This window comes from Cnephaeus nilssonii (assembly GCF_951640355.1).
Source record: "Cnephaeus nilssonii genome assembly, chromosome: 3".
Classification (NCBI taxonomy): domain Eukaryota; kingdom Metazoa; phylum Chordata; class Mammalia; order Chiroptera; family Vespertilionidae; genus Cnephaeus; species Cnephaeus nilssonii.
In genome coordinates, this window is record NC_137074.1 from 154,887 (window position 1) to 173,287 (window position 18,401).

At 43.4% G+C, this 18,401-nt stretch overlaps 1 protein-coding gene across 2 annotated transcripts in view; it reads right to left on the reverse strand.

Moving 5' to 3' along the window:
- LTN1 (listerin E3 ubiquitin protein ligase 1) overlaps positions 1 to 17,497 on the reverse strand; it is a 51,726-nt gene extending 34,229 nt beyond the window's left edge. Inside the window, exons 1-11 of one of the 2 annotated variants that reach the window (XM_079767112.1) lie at positions 17,393 to 17,497; positions 12,837 to 13,040; positions 12,275 to 12,373; positions 10,801 to 11,031; positions 7,049 to 7,101; positions 5,722 to 5,902; positions 4,216 to 4,389; positions 3,500 to 3,690; positions 2,784 to 2,919; positions 497 to 1,306; positions 154 to 195 (exon numbers count right to left, since the gene is read on the reverse strand). In XM_079767112.1, the coding sequence (XP_079623238.1) occupies positions 154 to 195; positions 497 to 1,306; positions 2,784 to 2,919; positions 3,500 to 3,690; positions 4,216 to 4,389; positions 5,722 to 5,902; positions 7,049 to 7,101; positions 10,801 to 11,031; positions 12,275 to 12,373; positions 12,837 to 13,040; positions 17,393 to 17,434 (2,163 nt within the window). In that variant the 5' untranslated portion in view covers positions 17,435 to 17,497. Of the gene's footprint in view, positions 1 to 153; positions 196 to 496; positions 1,307 to 2,783; positions 2,920 to 3,499; positions 3,691 to 4,215; positions 4,390 to 5,721; positions 5,903 to 7,048; positions 7,102 to 10,800; positions 11,032 to 12,274; positions 12,374 to 12,836; positions 13,041 to 17,392 lie in introns of those variants that run through there. The other variant, XM_079767113.1, reaches the window with a different exon arrangement.
- Between the last annotated feature and the right edge of the window lie 904 nt (positions 17,498 to 18,401).

Consider the following 18,401-nt stretch of genomic DNA (forward strand, 5'->3'; position numbering starts at 1 on the left):
AGCACCAATGTCTTCCCAGTTACAGGGAGTTACAAGAACGAGGAAGTCCTCCAGCACAGACCCCTGACCACATTCGAGGTGTGATTGTGCCGGTGGTGTTAATGTTTCTATACTCTTAAACACAAAAAGTAAAGGAAATCATCCCTGTGATACCTTTTCAATGACCTGAAGAACCGAATTCCATTTCAGATCCACCTAAAAGAAGAAAAAGAGTCAGGAACAATCTCTGAAGGAACAGTAAACATACATAAGTACATTAAGTAACCATGTAATCACTGAAAAATAAAACCTTTTTAGCTCGTCCAACTGTAACGTATGGAGTGAAAGCACTCACCCTTTTATTTCCAAGCTCGTGTCTCACACACTTCCCAAGTCACAGTCAACACACTGCTTTCCTCAGAAACAACACACACATCACCCGGCAGGACCCACTTTACTTATCTGTGATCACAGGGCGGGTACACCATTCCTTTGAAAAGATACACAGCAGTAATACCTCAGTGAGATCATCCAAGACATCTTTCCTCTCCTTCTCATCTTTGCAGCAACAGAGGGCGCTGTACAGAATGTCCACCACGAAGCCGGCCTCCTTCCTCGTGTCTTCATTTAGCCAACCGACCACTTTCTGGTATAAGAACTGCACTGCCGGGTTTCTCTGTATAAGTTTGGCTATTTCCAGAGGTTTGGATTTGGCGATACTCGGCTTTTCATCACCTAGCAGCATCTTGAATATTTGGGTTGAAGAGAAGGAACTGAGCAGAGTGGAAAGAAACCTTAGGTGTTGCTCTGACTTCTGTTCGTTGACATAATTAATACTCATCTCTGCTAGTCTGCAGACTAAGTCTTCCAGCGGTTTCTTCCGCCGCGGAGATATCAAGTCTGAGCCGGGATGGGGGAGAGGAGGCTTAGCCACTAATTCACAGCCCTCACTGTGCTCCCCTTCTGAGGAGACACGCTTCTCATTCTCGTTGTTACTTTCAGGCACCTCATCAGCAAATCTAACCTTACCCATTTTTTTGTTATTTGACTTCAGTGAGCTCTTCGGCTTCTGAAGGACCTGCAATAGGCTTGATACACCTGAAACACACTTCACATCAGCTTCTGGCACATTGATCTTCTTGTAACAGACCTCGGAGAGCCTTTCCCAGAAATTCAGCAGCACTTTCTCCAAGTTCTGAGCAGCTTTATCATTTTTCTCCATGTCTGCTTTGGCTTCCCAAGAACTTAAAGTTTCTGCTAAATAGTCAAAGAGTTGCCCATCTTGCAATCTTGGGTCTTTGAGAACTGTGTCAATCACAGGAATCAGCTGAAAAACAAAGTGAAACAGAAAAGTTCAGTTTTCAGGAGAAATAAAATTTAAGGTATTTGTAAAACATTATAAACGTTCATATTTAATGAATGAAAAACATGGATTTCCCCCCGAACTCTGAAAAGAGTTAACTTGAAAATCATTTTCATATCATAGAAAGAGCATAATGATTTCACGCTATTCCCCCTGCATTACTTTGTTTTTATATGATTAACCAAGATTACTGTCATTAACAGATAATATAGTTTTCTCTTCATCTTCTGAAGTTATTCAAGTTTTCTTATTTTCTAAGCCATTATGAAAGACAGAGAAGACCTATAGAAATCAGAACTCTTTTTATTAAATTACAAAAATAAGAAAAGTTAACTATCTGAGAAGGCAAGGAGGATATGGGCTTATATTACATCAATTAATTTTCCACCGGGAGAGCCATATTCCAAAACCTGCTTGCATCCCTGGTTCTAAAAGCCAAGCACAGCTGTTCACAAAAGGATACAAGGCCCAGCCGGGTGTGGCTCAGAGGCTGAGCATCAACCCAGGAACCAAGAGGTCACAGTTCAATTCCCAGTCAGGGCACATGCCCAGGTTTCAGGTTCAATACCCAAGAGGGGGCGTGCAGGAGGCAGCCAATCAATGATTCTCTCATCATTGATGTTTTTCTCTCTAAACCCCTCTCCCTTCCTCTCTGAAATCAATAAAAATTTATATATTCTAAATAGGATACACGTATGTAAATATCCTATATAATAAAGAGGTAATATGCAAATTAACCATCACTCCAACACAAGATGGCTGCCCCCATGTGGACACAAGATGGCCTGCAGGGGAGGGCAGTTGGGGGGGACCAGGCCTGCAGAGAAGGGCAGTTGAGGGGGAACCAGGCCTGCAGGGGAAGGCAGTTGTTGGGGGACCAGGCTGGCAAGGGAAGGCAGTTAGGGGCGACCAGGCCAGCAGGGGAGGGCGGTTAGGGGCAATCGGGCCGGCAGGGGAGCAGTTAGGCATCAATCATGCTGGCAGGGGAGTGGTTAGGGGCAATCAGGCTGGCAGGCAGGCAGGCGAGCGGTTGGGAGCCAGCAGTCCCGGGATCGGGCCTAAACGGGCAGTTGGACATCCCTCAAGGGGTCCCAGATTGGAGAGGGTGCAGGCTGGGCTGAGGGACAACCCTCCCCTCCATGCACGAATTTCGTGCACCGGGCCTCTAGTTTTAAAATAAGATAACTGCTTGCATTATTTAAACTTAATACAAAAGGTCACAAATATCATCTTCTAAATTCCATTTTGCATTTCAACTCTTAAAACAGGCAGGGTTTGTACATCTGGAGACCAGTCCCCAGGCACGACAGTATGAGACTATTCTACTAGCAGCTGTGACACCCTGAGGAGGAAGGCTAATCAACAGAAATGGCAACAAGACACATGAGCTGGACTCTTCATGGTCAGTGTGAGGCACAGGTGGTTTACACACTATGCATACCTGGTCATTGACGAGCATCTCCTCCATCTCCTCCTCGCCTAAGCTTTGTTGCATTATAAAACGCAGGCATTCAAAAAAAGCAGACATCACTGCTGAGCACTCTGAGAAGCTGGCTTTGATTCTCTCTGTTGACAGCCTGAAATAACAAATACCTGAGGCTTACTCTTTTATAAAAAAGAATATAAGCAATGCAGAAACACCAAAATAAAGCCATGGAAAAGGCATCATACCCAAAGAAGAGGAATTTTTACAAATAAAATTCTTAAACTGAAAACTAAGAACAAATACAGCCTGATTAGAATGTAAACTTGAAGAACTATGAAAAAAGTCTCAAGTACCCAAGAAAGTTTTCAATTTAATTCTCTAAAAACTTGAAAAGTGTTTAATTGAACAGTAAAGCAATTTTGGGAAAATTTAAATAAGACACTAATGTATATGTCTTCTACCCATCTGTGAAAATAACAAATCTCCTTCACTTTAAAGATCAAGACTAGCCTGGCTGGTGTGGCTCAATGGCTGAGCTTCAATCTATGAACCAGGAGGTCACAGTTTGATTCCGAATTAGGGCACATGCCCGGGTTGCAGGCTTGATCCCAGTATGGGGGCATGCAGGAGGCAGCCGATCAATGATTCTCTCTCATCACTGATGTTTCTCTCTCTTCCTCTCGGATAACAATAAAAAATATTTTTAAAGATCAAGACTTTAAATTCCTTACCCTGCAACTAGAGAGGTGAGGAAGTTTCTGAAGAAGTCCAGCCTTGGGTCTGTGATGGACTGAGGGAGTTTGCTGATGAAAGGCAGAAGATAAGGATATATGACAGTGGCCAGACCCCGACCACCTTCACGAATCACAGCTGACAGTTTGGGAAAAACACTTTTTTTTGCATTTACATGAAGCCAACAGTCCTAACCAAAGAAAGATTATAATAATAAAGATTATAAACACACTTTTCCCAATGAACAGAGAAGACACATAGGTCTCAAAAATAAAAATCAAGTATTCTACCTAAAAAAGCTAGTATCTCCCACTGCCATTATAAACTAAAACTCTGAAATTATAAGAAATTTATTACATATAGTATCATGTATCCCACATGCTTCCAGAAAAAAAATTCATCAGAAATAATTATTTACAATTAAAATATTTCTATAAAAGCTGCATTCTCAAAATAACAGCAATATTTAGTCTTCAATATAAGATTCTGATATGCTTGCTTCAATGAGCCACATAAGAATGAGTGATACTGGCTAAACTGAAAGTAAATAAAAACTCTTTGCCATTTTATAATCAGTTTATGACTTACACAAGTTTTGGATTAAGTATTTTATTTCCAAGAAGCTTTTTTCCAATAACTTTCAGATATTATAACCTAGTAAGCTCTCTCCAAGACAAGTGTTCCCGGGTGTACTAAACATACTTCTCGTACGTACCTCGATAGTTGTAAGTGTATAAAGTACAGCTTCCCAGAGAGCAGGGCAGACAATGGGGTCACTGTCATCAATGCTAAGCAGAACAGACGAGCTCACTTTTGATGCTTCCTTTTTCATCAACTGCGGAATACGCTGGCACAAAGCAGAAACTAACTCAAAGTAAGCTGAGCGGATCTAAAAGAAAACACAGAAGTTGAATTAAATTCAAGCAAAATAAAACTAGGATAGGCTTTTATTCATGGTTAAGGACAGATAGGTTACTCATAACCCTCCCATTAATAAAACTAAAACAACTAGAAAAATACGTCCAAGAATATTTTTAAGAGTATCAAATGAATGAGAAGCCACTAGGAATCAGCAGGCCAAAAGTGAAGGCAGAAAAGAATTCAACTTCCCGTTTCTTTGGCTGAAGTAAAACAGAGCTAAGTGCAGAACCCTTCACTGGGGCCGTGGAGTATTCCTACAGACAGACTAGCAGCACAACGTTACACAAAGCCAGATAAAAACAAGATACCTTGAGCCACTATCATTAGAAACCAAAATTATCCAAGTAGCTTGAAAAGACAAAAAGAAAAACACCAATGAGAGCATAAGAGACACCAAGAGGAAGAAAACAGCACGTCCCGAGCAGGAAAAGGTGTCAACAAGCAGATTAGAACCACACACACTGCACCATCAATAGCGTATGAAGAGATGCTAAAGGGCACTTAGCAGAGTAACTCAAGTTAGAGGTCACCTGAACTGCTATTACTCTGGTAACAACTAGGAAGCTGCATGGCTTCTAGACTGTGCAGGACTCTCCATGCACTGAAGGTCCAGTCGAGCGTAACAGCCGTTCAAGTGAGCACTCCAGCCCGACTTCAGAAAGTTAGTCGGTATGCATTTACTCTTGACTCAGCAAATGAGGTTTTCGGAAAAATAAACTCTCACAGCTCCGAGGATACCGGAATGAAGAACTGTGAGGGTGAGGAACTAGAGGAATTGGTGTCTATCACGGAGGGATGGGCAGGTAAATGGAGTGGAGGCCCCTTCTGAACACTACGCAGCAGTTAGAAGCCATGGGCCATGTCCACATAGAGGAACATGATGAGTTTAAAGTATTTTAGTACTTTTTTAAAGTACTAAGTAAAAAGCAGTAAACGGAACGGAATGTAACACAATGCCACTTGAGCACATTTAGAAGGGTCAGCGGGTGGAGGTGGAGGATGGAGACAGAAAGGAAAGGGAAGAATAAACACGTGCCATGAGAAGGCCTTGTACACCCACAATGTTAAGGTGCCAGGAGTGAGGAGGACGACAGTTCACTCTGATGCTGTAACCCAAATAGGAAATAACAAAGCGAAAATACAGTAACATCTGGCAAGAGAGGTGACTCAGTGCTACCACAGAGATGCATTTGTAGAGTTTCAAACATAAACAATACACATAAAGCATAAACATAAACTAGCAAGATCTGAGGGAAAAATAAATCAGAGAAATGTCTTAAGATAAAAAAGATTAAGATACCTGAGGTATATTGTGTTTTCCATACTTCCAAAATTTATTCTGTGATAGAAGAGACTTAAATTTCTCCTCCAGAGAATCAAGTTCATTATCAGGTAAGAGGCAAAGCAATTTCTTTAATGCCAATAAGGAACAAGTTATAACCCGATAGAATTTAGCTTCTCTCTCTTCCTCTGGAACAGTTCTTATTGTAAAAAGAAAATAAATAGGTTTAAGGATTGAGTAAAAGCCAAACTACATACTTGGCACTTCTATTTTAAATGCCTACCAAAGTTGCTTTATTTCTATATTCTATTCTTCCTATGCCAACCCCTCCTCAAAATACAAACATCCACAGAATTCCAATCAGTTTTCACACAACAGGTGACAGTGATGAGAGCCACGGCTGGGGATGTGTGCAAGTCCACTGCTCTCGGCAGCAGGTAACGGGATGAGCCTCGGGAGCGGGTGTCACTGTGTCTAAGATGCCTTTCCCAACAGACTCTTAACAGTGTGTTTACAACGTAAGGAAAGTAAAGGGAACATTTTACTACTATTTCAGTAAAACTATTCATAGTTCTTCAACTATTTTCAGCCAGACCACAGAATGGTTCCTGCTATGACTGTCAAAAGGTGAACGTGGGCTGGCCAGTGTAGCTCAGTGGTTGAACATCGGGCCATGAACCAGGGGGTCTTGATTTGATTCCCAGCCAGGGCACATGCCTGGGTTTTGGACTAGATCCCCAGTAGGGAGCGTGCAGGAGGCAGACAATCAATGATTCTCTCTCTCCATCCCTCTCCCTTCCTCTCTCTAAAATCAATAATATATATTTTTTTCACCCTAGTCAGTTTGGCTCAGTTCGGCTTGCGGACTGAAGGGTCCCAGGTTCGATTCCCGTCAGGGGTACATGCCCAGGCTGTAGGCTTGATTCTCTAGTGGGGTGTGTGCAGAAGGCAGCCGATCAATGATTCTCTCTCATCATTGATGTTTCTATCTCTCTTTCCCTCTCCCTTTCTCTCTGAAATAAATAAGATATACTTTTTTAAAAAAATGTCTTTATTGATTAAGGAAAATAAGATATACTTTAATAAAATAAAATCAATATGTTTTTAAAAAGAAGTGAATGTGGGAAAAACCTAAAAGCATCTCTTTGTAAGCAAACCAAATATGTGGCTCCCAGATCATTCACCTCACTCAGCAGGACGGACCGCAGGGAGCAGTGCTTAGGACAGCACCTGCCCATAGCACTCCAGTACGTTTTCATCTCTGCATGCAGCACCCCCTTTACACGTCACCTTATAACCTAGGAATGAGACAAGCCCTTAACGCGAGTTACACGGTACAACTTACTGTGGGTCACTGAGGGAGTCAGGTGTTTCCTTTAGCAGGTGGTCCTGCAGCACCTGCAGGGGGACAACCCGAGCCTTGAGATTGCATTGAATTGAAGGTGACAGGGAGAGCATAAACCTCACCCTACCTCAGCAGGTTACCCCCGCCCCACAGAGAAGCTACATTAAGCAGCAAAGCTAAAAGGTTTGAATTTACTTATTTTCTTTCCCTATCATCCCCAAGCTGGCTGCTGCTGGGGTTACTTCTCCAAACAACTGCCGTTTCCATCAGGAGGAAGCGTCCCCGAGACACTCCTGCCCTGGCTTCTCCGTCCGGTGTGCCCAGAGCGGTGCAGCGCGTGGACTCCCTGTCAGTAGTAGGAGAATCAGCCCTGCTCCCCTTCCCCCTCTGAGTGCCTCCCTGCTCAGAGAAGAACACAGCTGTGCTCTGCCCCGTCACAGGCAAGTCTAGCTTCCGTCGGAGAGGCTGGGTGCGTCTGCCTCCTTCTGGGCCCAGCACAAGCGAGGACCCGGCTCCGGTGTCAGCTGCACCAGCACTAACAGCGCTGACATTTGCTGAGCGTTCCCACATGCCAGACAGTGCTCGGAGCACACTTCCTGCCGCACCTCCCTCCGTCCTCACAATTCTCAATGGAGGACAATTCCCACAGTGACAGACTGAAAGGAAGGACAGCAAGTCGCCTGGGGTCACACACCTCGCTGACGGGAGAGGGGCCCTGAACAAATGGTATCCCCAGGCCCTCCCTCTTACAGGCAGCACAATACACGATCTGCAGACAGTATCTCCGAGACCTGAACTGGGGAACTAGAATGCACACCATGTACCGTCTAAGTCTGGCATTTTGATTTTCATTTGTCTAACTCCCCTCTAATAAGTTGGCTTTGTCTTTGGAAAAGTTCAAACCTAGTACCTGCAATGAACTGTGACAGAAGCTGAAGGGAAAGTAACATGGAGGAAATCATCCACAGGTTCCACAAAAAGCCAGCACACACACACACACACACACAACCATGAACAGCCGAATCAGTTACCTCAAAATCCATTTTCTAAAACTCTTATTCTTAAACATTTTTAAAATTTATTTTTATTTTATATATTATCAGTGAATTCAGAGAGAAGGGAAAGGAAGAGGGAGATAAAAACATCAATGATGAGAGAAAGCCTTCGCCATTTTGGCTCAGTGGATAGAGCATCCGTCTGCAGACTGAAGGGTCCCAGGTTCGATTCCTGGTCAGGGCACATGCCCATGTTGTGGGCTCAATCCCCAGTGAGGGGCATGCAGAAGGCAGCCGATCAATAATTCTCTCTCATCATTGATGTTTCTATCTCTTTCTCCCTCTCCCTTCCTCTCTGAAATCGATAAAAATATATTTTAAAAAAATGATGAGAGAGAATCATTGACTGACTGCCTCCTGCACGCCTCTCACTGGGAATCAAGCCCACTGGGAATGCATGTACCCTTGACCGGAATCGAACCCGGGACCCTTCAGTCCACAGAACGATGCTCTATCCACTGAGCCAAACCAGCGAGGGCGCGTTTTCTAAAACTCGTAGTGTCCAGACTCATGACACTTCACTTTCATAACAGTCACCACTTGATATTTACATAAACAAGTGACTCTTGCCCTGTGGTTGGGTTAGAGAACTCCCTTTGAGAAGATGACTGAAGGTACAAATCCTCCCCTAGAAAGGCAAGCTTGGCACACCTGAGAAATGGAGCCTGGCAGGACCGAGACCCTCCTGGGGAAGGAGGCTGCAGATGTGTGCCTGTGGGAGAGGTGTCGGGGAAGGACCAGCCATGAAGAGCCCTGGAGTCCATGATTGTAGCGAGGAGGGGAAACCACAGGAAGGCTGACCGACTGACAGGAGGGAGGGAGGGAGGGACAGACACGGGCTCTGAAGACCCAGGAGCACTGCATAGGGAATGAACGGAAGTACACAGTTTTTAGATCCTCAACTCCCTCTCACTCACAGTCCATCTACTTCTATTTCATGTAATATTGAGATGGTTGGTCATCTGTTTTTCCAGTCCATATCTCAGGAATAGCAAAAAGGAGGGACAAAGGAAAATAGTACTAGATGCAGACAAACTGAAAGCCACAGAAGTTATGGCTGACACAAGTTGGTAAAGTGTGGGCCAGGATTGAAGAAACTTTCAGATATGTTAACAGGAGTCTAGATGTGTATGGCAATTTGAAGGGTAATTTGTCAATATTTATAGAAATTTTACATGTTCATATCTTTTTTTTTTAAAACTTTTTTTTTTTTAAATATATTTTATTGATTTTTTACAGAGAGGAAGAGAGAGGGATAGAGAGTTAGAAACATCGATGAGAGAGAGACATCGATCAGCTGCCTCCTGCACAACCCCCACTGGGGATGTGCCCGCAACCAAGGTACATGCCCTTGACCGGAATCAAACCTGGGACCTTTCAGTCCGAAGGCCGACGCTCTATCCACTGAGCCAAACCGGTTTCGGCCATGTTCGTATCTTTTGACCCAACAAATGATGACTCAAAGTGCTAACAATTATTACTCCCACAGGTAGGAAGAGTCTACTCATGAATGTCCATTAAAGCAGTGTTTGTTATATTAAAAATATTGGAGTAAAACTACACATGCATATTTTAAGTTACCTGGACTGCCATATATCCATACAAAAGAATACCAGAGAGCCAGAAAAAAAGAGTGAAGTAGATCTGTAAACATGTGTTAATATGGAAATATGGGGGGGAAGTAAGTTTAGATTGAATTTTTAGATGCACTCTTTTTTATATTATACTAGAGGCACGAATTCGTGCATGGGTGGGGTCCCTCAGCCTAGCCGGCGATCAGGCCGATCAGGGCCATCTCGCCCAGTCCCAATAGGGGTCGATCGGGCCAGTCAGCCAGGGGGAGGGACCGCGGGAGGTTGGTCGGCCGCGGAGGTTGGCTGTGGGAGTGTACTGACCACTGGGGGCAGCTCCTGCGTTGAACATCTGCCTCCTGGTGGTCAGTGTGCGTCATAGCAACCGGCTGTTCGGTCGACTGGTTGTAACGGTTGCTTAGGCTTTTATCTATCTATATAAAAGGCTAATATGCAAAGTGTCCCCTCAGGAATTTGAACGGGAGACCCAGAGTTTGATCTCTTGCTATGATGTGCACTGCCCACATGAAACAAAGGAAGGCCCTGGCCGACAGCTGGGAGGCCCCGATCGGCCCTGAATGCCAGCCAGGCCTAAGGACCCTATCCCTGCACAAATTTCATGCACCAGGCCTCTAGTGTTAATCATATTTAAAATGCAACATGAATAGTTGTGTTGAACACTATTTTAAAAAGACAATCTTCTGGCCCGGCCGCTGTGGCCCAGTGGTTGAACCAAGAGGTTCCCAGTTTGATTCTGGGCAGGATACATGCACGGGTATTTCAGGCTGGATCCCCAGCAGGGAGCATGCAGGAGGCAGTGATCGATGTTTCTCTCTCATCAATGTTTCTGTCTCCTATCCCTCCTCCTTCCTGTCTCTAAAAAAAAAAAATCAATAAGAACATATACGTGTGTGTGTATATATACACATATATATTCATATACACACACACACACACATACACATACACACACACACACACACACACTTTTTTAATGATAATTTTCTGTTGGAAAGACTCCACACACTTACTCCCTCATAAGCCAGGTAAGAGAGCTGTCACTGAAATATGCCTGCTACCCCTTAAATACTTAAGGAAAAAACAGAGAAGAGTGGCAAGAACTTACACTTGTGATCTCATCCTTACAGAATGCTATGGCTTCAGGCTGTTTGCTGGGAGGGAAGGCTGCTTCGAAGGCATCTTTTGCTGCGGACGCGGCTGGTGCGTATGTGTCACACTGAGCTATGAGCCAATAGCCCATTAAACTTTTTAAATAAGGAGCCAAGTGTTTCTTAACTTTGAGGATAAGTTTTTCAAAAGCTTGCTGTGTGGCTTCTCGAACCCGTCGGTCATGATCCTATTGAAAATATAACATGGTTTAAAATAGCTCTAGCTCATTAAAACAAATATACATAATTCTGTACATGCTATGATGACCCCTTAATAAGAATTCAACTATATACAGAGCTAAACACTAGTAACTATGTGAAGTAATTTATTTCCCTTCTCCCAATGAGATAAGAACTATATTCAAGACTGAGTCAAGGCTAGGCCTTAACCCAAGAGTGGGGAACCTTTTTCCTGACAAGGGCCATTTGGATATTTATGACATCATTGGACGGCCATACAAAATTATCAACTTAAAAATTAGCCTGCTATATTTGGTCAAACATTTAATTAAGTCACCACTAATGCCTTGGCAGGGCCAGACCAAATGATTTTGTGGGCCTTATACGACCCGTGGGTCGGACATTCCCCACCCCTGCCTTAAACAATGAAGCAATTGATTCTCATTCTTCTGCATCAAATATACACAGAAATTAAACTACCCAAATTTATTGTGACTGGAAAGCATTTGGGTAATTTTGACCTAACTTTTGAAAACACAGACTCCCTATACACATCATACAATGTGTAATTATGATCCAATCTGTGTAACATTTCATAATCCTTACCAAAAATGTCCTATAAACCTGACAGTCTCTATAATTAGATTAAAAAAATATACAATAGCCCTGGCTGGATAGTTCAGTTGGTTAGAGTGTTGTCTTGAAAGACCAAAGTTATGGGTTCAATCCCCAGTCAGGGCACATGTATGAATCAACCAATCTATCTATATGTATAAAACCTAAGCGACCGTTATGACCAGTCGACCAAACGACCAGTCCTATGATGTGCACTGACCACCAGGGGGCAGATGCTCAATGCAGGAGCTGGCCCCTGGTGGTCAGTGCGCTCCCACACCCAACCTTTCGTGGCCGGCCAACCTCCCACAGTCTTCCCCCTAGCCAGCCAGGTGGTCACTGTGCTCCCACAGCCAACATCCCGCAGCCAGACAACCTCCTGCAGTCCCTCCCCCCAGCTGGCCGGCCCCGATCGCCCCAATTGCCAGAACAGGCCGAGGGACCCCACCCTTGCACAAATTCGTGCACTGGTTCTCTAGTAAATACATAAATAAATAGAACAATAAATTGATCTATCTCTCTCTCTCTTCCTCCCTCCCTCTGGACCTCCCTTCTTCCCTTCAAGGGCTTCCTCTCTCTAAAAGTCAATTTAAAAAAAATACAACAGAAATAAGCCAGTAAAGTCTGGATACTTACAAGTGAAATTTTGCAAAAAATTCTTGGCCAGTATGGAAGAACTCCTTTTACAACTTCTGTGTCTCTCTCTGTACACATAGTTCCAAATTCTTGCATAGCCTAAAGTAAATTATTAGCATTGTTAAGGCTCAATAGCCATAATATTGGCTTTTTATTACATTTATTCTGTTCTAGAAGCTTCATCTGTTTTATTTAATGGGAGAATACATTGTTTCTATTTGTGCTTATATATAGGACTAATTTGAAGAGTTCCTTTACAAGCTAGTATGGTAGAATATTTTAAGTTGTTTTAAAAAAGATAAATACACAGGATTAAATTACAATCTCTAATGGGACAAAAAGAATACAGCGAGAAATCCAAAGTGGCTCCAAAAAGTGCAGAGCAGCACACTAATTTATAACCTAGAAGGTAAATGCAAACTACGCTTAAGTCTGTGTGTCAGAAAGAAGTGCAACTGTGAAAGAATTTACTAGCGATGATTCATCGCTCTCTACATGAAACATGCCAATGATATCTTAATAAAAGGATTGTCTTCATTTTCATGGAAACAAGAAATCTTACTTTTAATTTCGTGGTGACATCTTTCTTAGAAAGTTTCCGCAGCACCATTCGGAAATCAGAATCTACCAGGTTGTCTATTTCCTCAGCTCCCTGAACGGCAGGAACGTAGCCCAGGTCACTCTGAAATGTTCCAAAACCAATGAATCCAGGCACGGTTCCCTGTTCTTTGGCTAGAAGTTCTGCAGCTCGGCCACTGTTTGAAGGCTGATAAGAAAGGAGAGAAAAAAATGTCAGAGTCCAGGAAGAGTTCAAAATTTAACTTTGAGTTCTTGAGTCATCCTTGGTAATTCCCATGGGAGAACAAGCTTTTACTTGAGAACTTCTTCTTTTTAGCCTAAGATTTCAGTGCAATGTTCCCCAAGGGTGAATGTTTCTGTCACCAAGAGGGTCTCAGTAATGATCTCAGCGCATTGCGGACGGATCACGAGAATTCTCGTGTTTTCATATTATACAGTGCTTTACAAAGTATCATACTTTAAAAAGATATTAGCATGGAAGAACATTTAATTAATAACTTCAAAGTGCAATGGGCGTTTATGTAAAATGTTTTTGTACTCGTTCAATAGAAACTTATCTGGCCACTGGGTAACGCTAGTAATAAAATTACTGGTCCACAATGTGTTAGGAGCTATTTCCTGGTTTCCTAAACATCAGAAAAATGTTCTTTAAACTGGGTACATGATATCAAGTTAATGAGTCATGACATCATTTTAAAGACATAGATTAAAATATCTAAAATCAGAGAATGCATCACAAATGGTAAGCCCAAGTATTGTTTTATCAAATGTTTTACTTCCAATATTTGTATAAATAATATGTATATACACTTGTATACTGTGTAACAATGTAAAATTAACCCAAAATGGTTACAAATTACATTATTATGGACATAAAAATCAATACGATTATCATAAGATACATTATTTTGTTTTGAACCATAATCAGTGGTCTGCTTGACTGACACACAAAGTGGTGGTCTCTTAGCACTAAAAGTTAAGGGATTAGCTGTGACAGAAAGAAAATATTTGAACTATTGAAAGAAATTCACATGGTGTCATCAAATAGGAAAATGCCTCAGTTCAAAGCCCAGGATGACATTACAATCTCTCTAAACTTATCTGCTTCTTATTTCTCTATAAGAATTTTCAAAAAGGGCTATCAAATGTGTGATTCAGTTTGCCCGTACCTAACAAAATTGTGTATGGAGAACTTATTTGTCAAGGAATAATCTGGGTTACTTTCTAAACTGAGTGACCAGAAATGGAAATGATGGCCTGAATTACATTTTTTTTCAAAACAGCAGCATTTAAGACTAATTGCAACAAAGGTTCTCTACTTTAAAACCTATTAAAATGAACGTTATTCAATTTGTCTTTCTCAATATTGACACATGAACAAAAAGCTACAAAGAAAGTTAGTGAACTAAAATACAATTCTGAAAACTAAATATGATGACCTTAGGACATCAGAATCTTATCTATAACCCCATTTGTAAACAGCTTTATGATAAAACAGAATGAAGTAGTATAAAAAACTAATTATTGCTAAAAGCTAAAGGAGTCAAGGCTGAATTCTGAACTGACCTGAATTATCAGGGCTGGACAGTGATAACTGGGCGTGGGAGAAAAGGTATCCCATTTCTAGTTTCCAATTTAAAAGTAACAAATTAGTTCAATATTCTGATTGTATCTTTTACTCAATGTCTACTTTGAGTTTAAAATACAGTTACTGTTTCCTTTTACTTACTCTATTGTATGTCAGATGTTTATACCCACAGCTCAAAAAACAAGAACCTGATTTTCTTTCTGGCAGTTAATTTTCTCGTACACCTAGTTCGCTCTTTTGTGCCTGTCTTCCAGTTTTTAGACTACTATAGCAATAACTGATTCTAGCAATTATTATTAAAGAATACTAAAACTAGGAGATGAAAGTTTGTGGGAGAGAACAAGGTATTTGAAGTGGTGCGCTTGTGTCTACAGTTTAAACACCAAACTCAGAACATATCTTTCCCCGGCTGGTCTCAACCGGTTCAGGAAGGTTCTGCCCCCTTTCCTCCCTTTGCCTGAACTGAGCTGCCACAATGTATGTTCCAGTCCCAAAATGAACGTAAGGGTCCCTGAATATACTATGCCCTTTCACAAATCACACTTCCGTCTTTGCATAATCTTTTCTCTCCACCTGAAAACCTCTCCATTTTAATTGTCTGATAAACTCCTACTCCTCCTTCAAAACACACTCAGGTTTTCAACATTTGCCTCCCTCAGGTCAATCCCCATTCTTTTCTATTCCCCACTTCCTTTCTACTCATACCTCTATCATAATTCTCTAATATATTACCATTATTTATATACTTATTGGTGTCTATCATCAAGAAAATGGGCCCTAGACAGTTTCCCCAATGGGTAGAGCATTGGCCCGCAGACTAAAGGATCTCGGATTCAATTCCAGTGAATGGCATATACCTGGGTTGCAGGCTCGATCCCCAGCCCTGGTAGGGCGCATGCAGGAGGCAACCAATCACATCCATGTTTCTCTCTTTGTCTCCCCCGCCGCCCCCCCCCCCCCCCCCCCGCCTCTTTCCACTCTCTAAAAATCAACGGGAAAAATATCCTCAGGTGAGGATTAACCAGATAAGGGGAAATTTGTCTATCACTTTTGAATACTTGGCATTCAGGATTCAAGGTCTTCTGCTGGATCAATGACTCCACTCAAATCCCAATTCCACAACTCCTGGTTACATGAACTTAGGTAAATTAATTTCTTAAGCCTCAGTACCATCATTTTCAAATGAGATAACTGTAGGTAACTCGTTATTTGGGTTGTTGTCAAGATTAAACGTAAGTTTTTAGACCACCCTAGCAATAACTGATTCCAGCAATTACTAACAAAGAATGCTAAAACTATTATAGATGAAAGTCTGTGGGAGAGAACAAGGTATTCCCAGTCTCAAACTACCACTTAATATATTTTTAACTAGAAGCCCAATGCACGAAATCCATGCATGGGGGGGGGGGGGGGTCACTCAGCCCGGCCTGCGTCCTTTCGCAATCTGGGATCCCTCAAGGGATGTCCAACTGCTGGTTTAGTCCTGATCAGATATCCCTCTCACAATCCGGGACCCCTCGCTCCTAACCGCACGCCTGCTCGCTCCTTACCGCTTGGCTCTCCACTCCTTAGTGCTACTCGGGAGGCAGGAGAGGCTCCTGCCACCGCCACTGCACTCACCAGCCCTGAGCCCAGCTCCTGGCTGAATGGCGCTCCCACTGCGGGAGCACACTGACCACCAGGGGGCAACTCCTGCGTTGAGCGTCTGCCCTTGGTGGTCAGTGCGGATCATAGCGACCAGTGGTTCTGGTTCTGCCATTAACGGTCGCTGGGCTTTTATATATAGATAGATATAGATATAGATATAGATATAGATATAGATATAGATATAGATATAGATATAGATATAGATATAGATATAGATATAGATATAGATAGATAGATAATCAATGGAAAAAGCTCTCTTCATCAAGTGAAGAAACAAATATCACCAGTGATGAGAAAAAGAGGCTATGACAGGGAGAAAGAGCTTCATCTAGGAAGCATTCCTGTCAAAATGGTTTAACCTGAATCGAATCATAAGGAATAAGAAGACAATTCTAAGTTAAGCAAAACAATTGGCCCAGACACTTCCAAACTGCCCATGTCATAAAAGAACACCCCTCCCACCATGGGAAAAAGCTGGGAAACTGTCAAGATCTAAATAACAAAAGGGAATGAGTGGTCTCTAGCTGGATCTTGGCTGTTTTTTTATTTTTATTTCTTAAATTCTTTAAAATATGTTTTTACTGATTTGAGAGAGAGAGAACATTGAGATGACTACAGAAATCTGAATACAATGCTGTATTCTATTCGCTAACAGTATTATACCGAAGTTACATTTTCCTGTGTTATACTTGTTCGCGGTTATGTAGAATGGCATTATTCTTATAATTCACATGAAGTACTTAGGAGCTGAATTTCTGCAAGTACTTCTCATATGGTTCAACAAAACACATATACTTAGACCGAGGAAGCAAATATGACCAATTATTGACACCTGGTGACTCTAGCTGACGAATACATTGGTTGTCGTTATAATAACCTTGCATATTACCCCCTAGTACTCTTTTCCTTATATTTGGAATATTAAAAAAAAAACACCAAAACATTGAGGACATTTTAAAAATAAAAAGGTCCGGGCTCCGTGAGGGGTCCGTGCGGCTGCAGAAGGGATGGGGAGGAGGCGGGAGGGCGAGAGCCTGTCCTGGACCCCGGCCCTCAGGCTCCACCTGGCAGCCTCCAACCCACCCGAGTCCACGGCCCCCGCTCGCCCCGCAGGTGCCCTCCCCGTCCCGCTGCCACCGACGCATTCGCTCGAGAAAGTGTGTGCGCGGAGGCAGCTCGGCGTGGAAGCCCTCCTCTCCGTCCGCCACCTGCTCACCGGCCCCGCCGGCAGGGACACACGCGGGAGGTCGCGCTCCCACACACCCCGCCGCCCCGCCCCGCCCGGCTGGCCGCCCCGCTCTCACCCGCAGGTTCCCTTTGGTCCGCTGCTTGTTCTTCCCGCCCATGGTCGCGGTCTCCGCCACACTCAGCCGCAGCCCCCGGGTTGACACAGCCGGGCCACAACTTCCGGCCCTGCCTCCGGAAGCGGTCACAGAACAACTTCCCGGCCCTCCCCTTCCGCCACCCACCCCGGTCTTCCTGCCGCCCCACTCCGGCTCCCGCCTCCCGCCTCCCGCCGCGGCCTTGACTACCTCCCCGCATCACCTCACAATGAGAGCCCCCTCTCTGAGTGACGTCACCCCTGTCCAATAGGAAGCCGAGCCTGGGACCTCAGCGCTGAAGCTCCCCTGCCTCGGCGGCGGGAGGCGAGATTGGTTCCGGTGGAGGGGAGGGTGGCAGGTGTTTTCCCACACGGGTTGCAGTGGGACGACTGGCTGGGGCAGTGTGAGACCTTTTGAAATGCAATCATCAGCATCACCTGAGTGTTTGTTAGAAACGCAGGCTATTAAATCAGATTCTGCATTTTAAACAAGATTCCCAGGCCATGTTAAATTTGAGAAGTAGTGCTCTAGGCCAGTGGTCGGCAAACTGCAGCTCGCGAGCCACCCTTGAGTGTGGCTCTTCCACAAAATACCACATGCGGGCCCGCACGTACAGTGTGATGGAAACTTCGTGGCCCATGCGCAGAAGTCGGTTTTCAGCTCTCAAAAGAAATTTCAGTCGTTGTACTGTTGATATTTGGCTCTGTTGACCACTGCTCTAGGCAATATTCCCTCTAAATTCCCACCTTTTCGTATAACTGTAATGTGCAGTTTTAGAAAAGGGGGTGACTGTGGCAGTATGTTATATTTGAAATGTATAGATCTCGTAGTTCATGGTTTTGCATCTGAAAATAATGAGAAAAAGCACCTGTTGCTGGTTATGGCCTCATGTCCACATTCCCCCTTTTGTACTCAAGGGCATGACACTGAGCTCGGCAAACTCTTCTTTATTTGACTGGCTCCTCAGCAGGCACTGGGAGACTGGACCAGA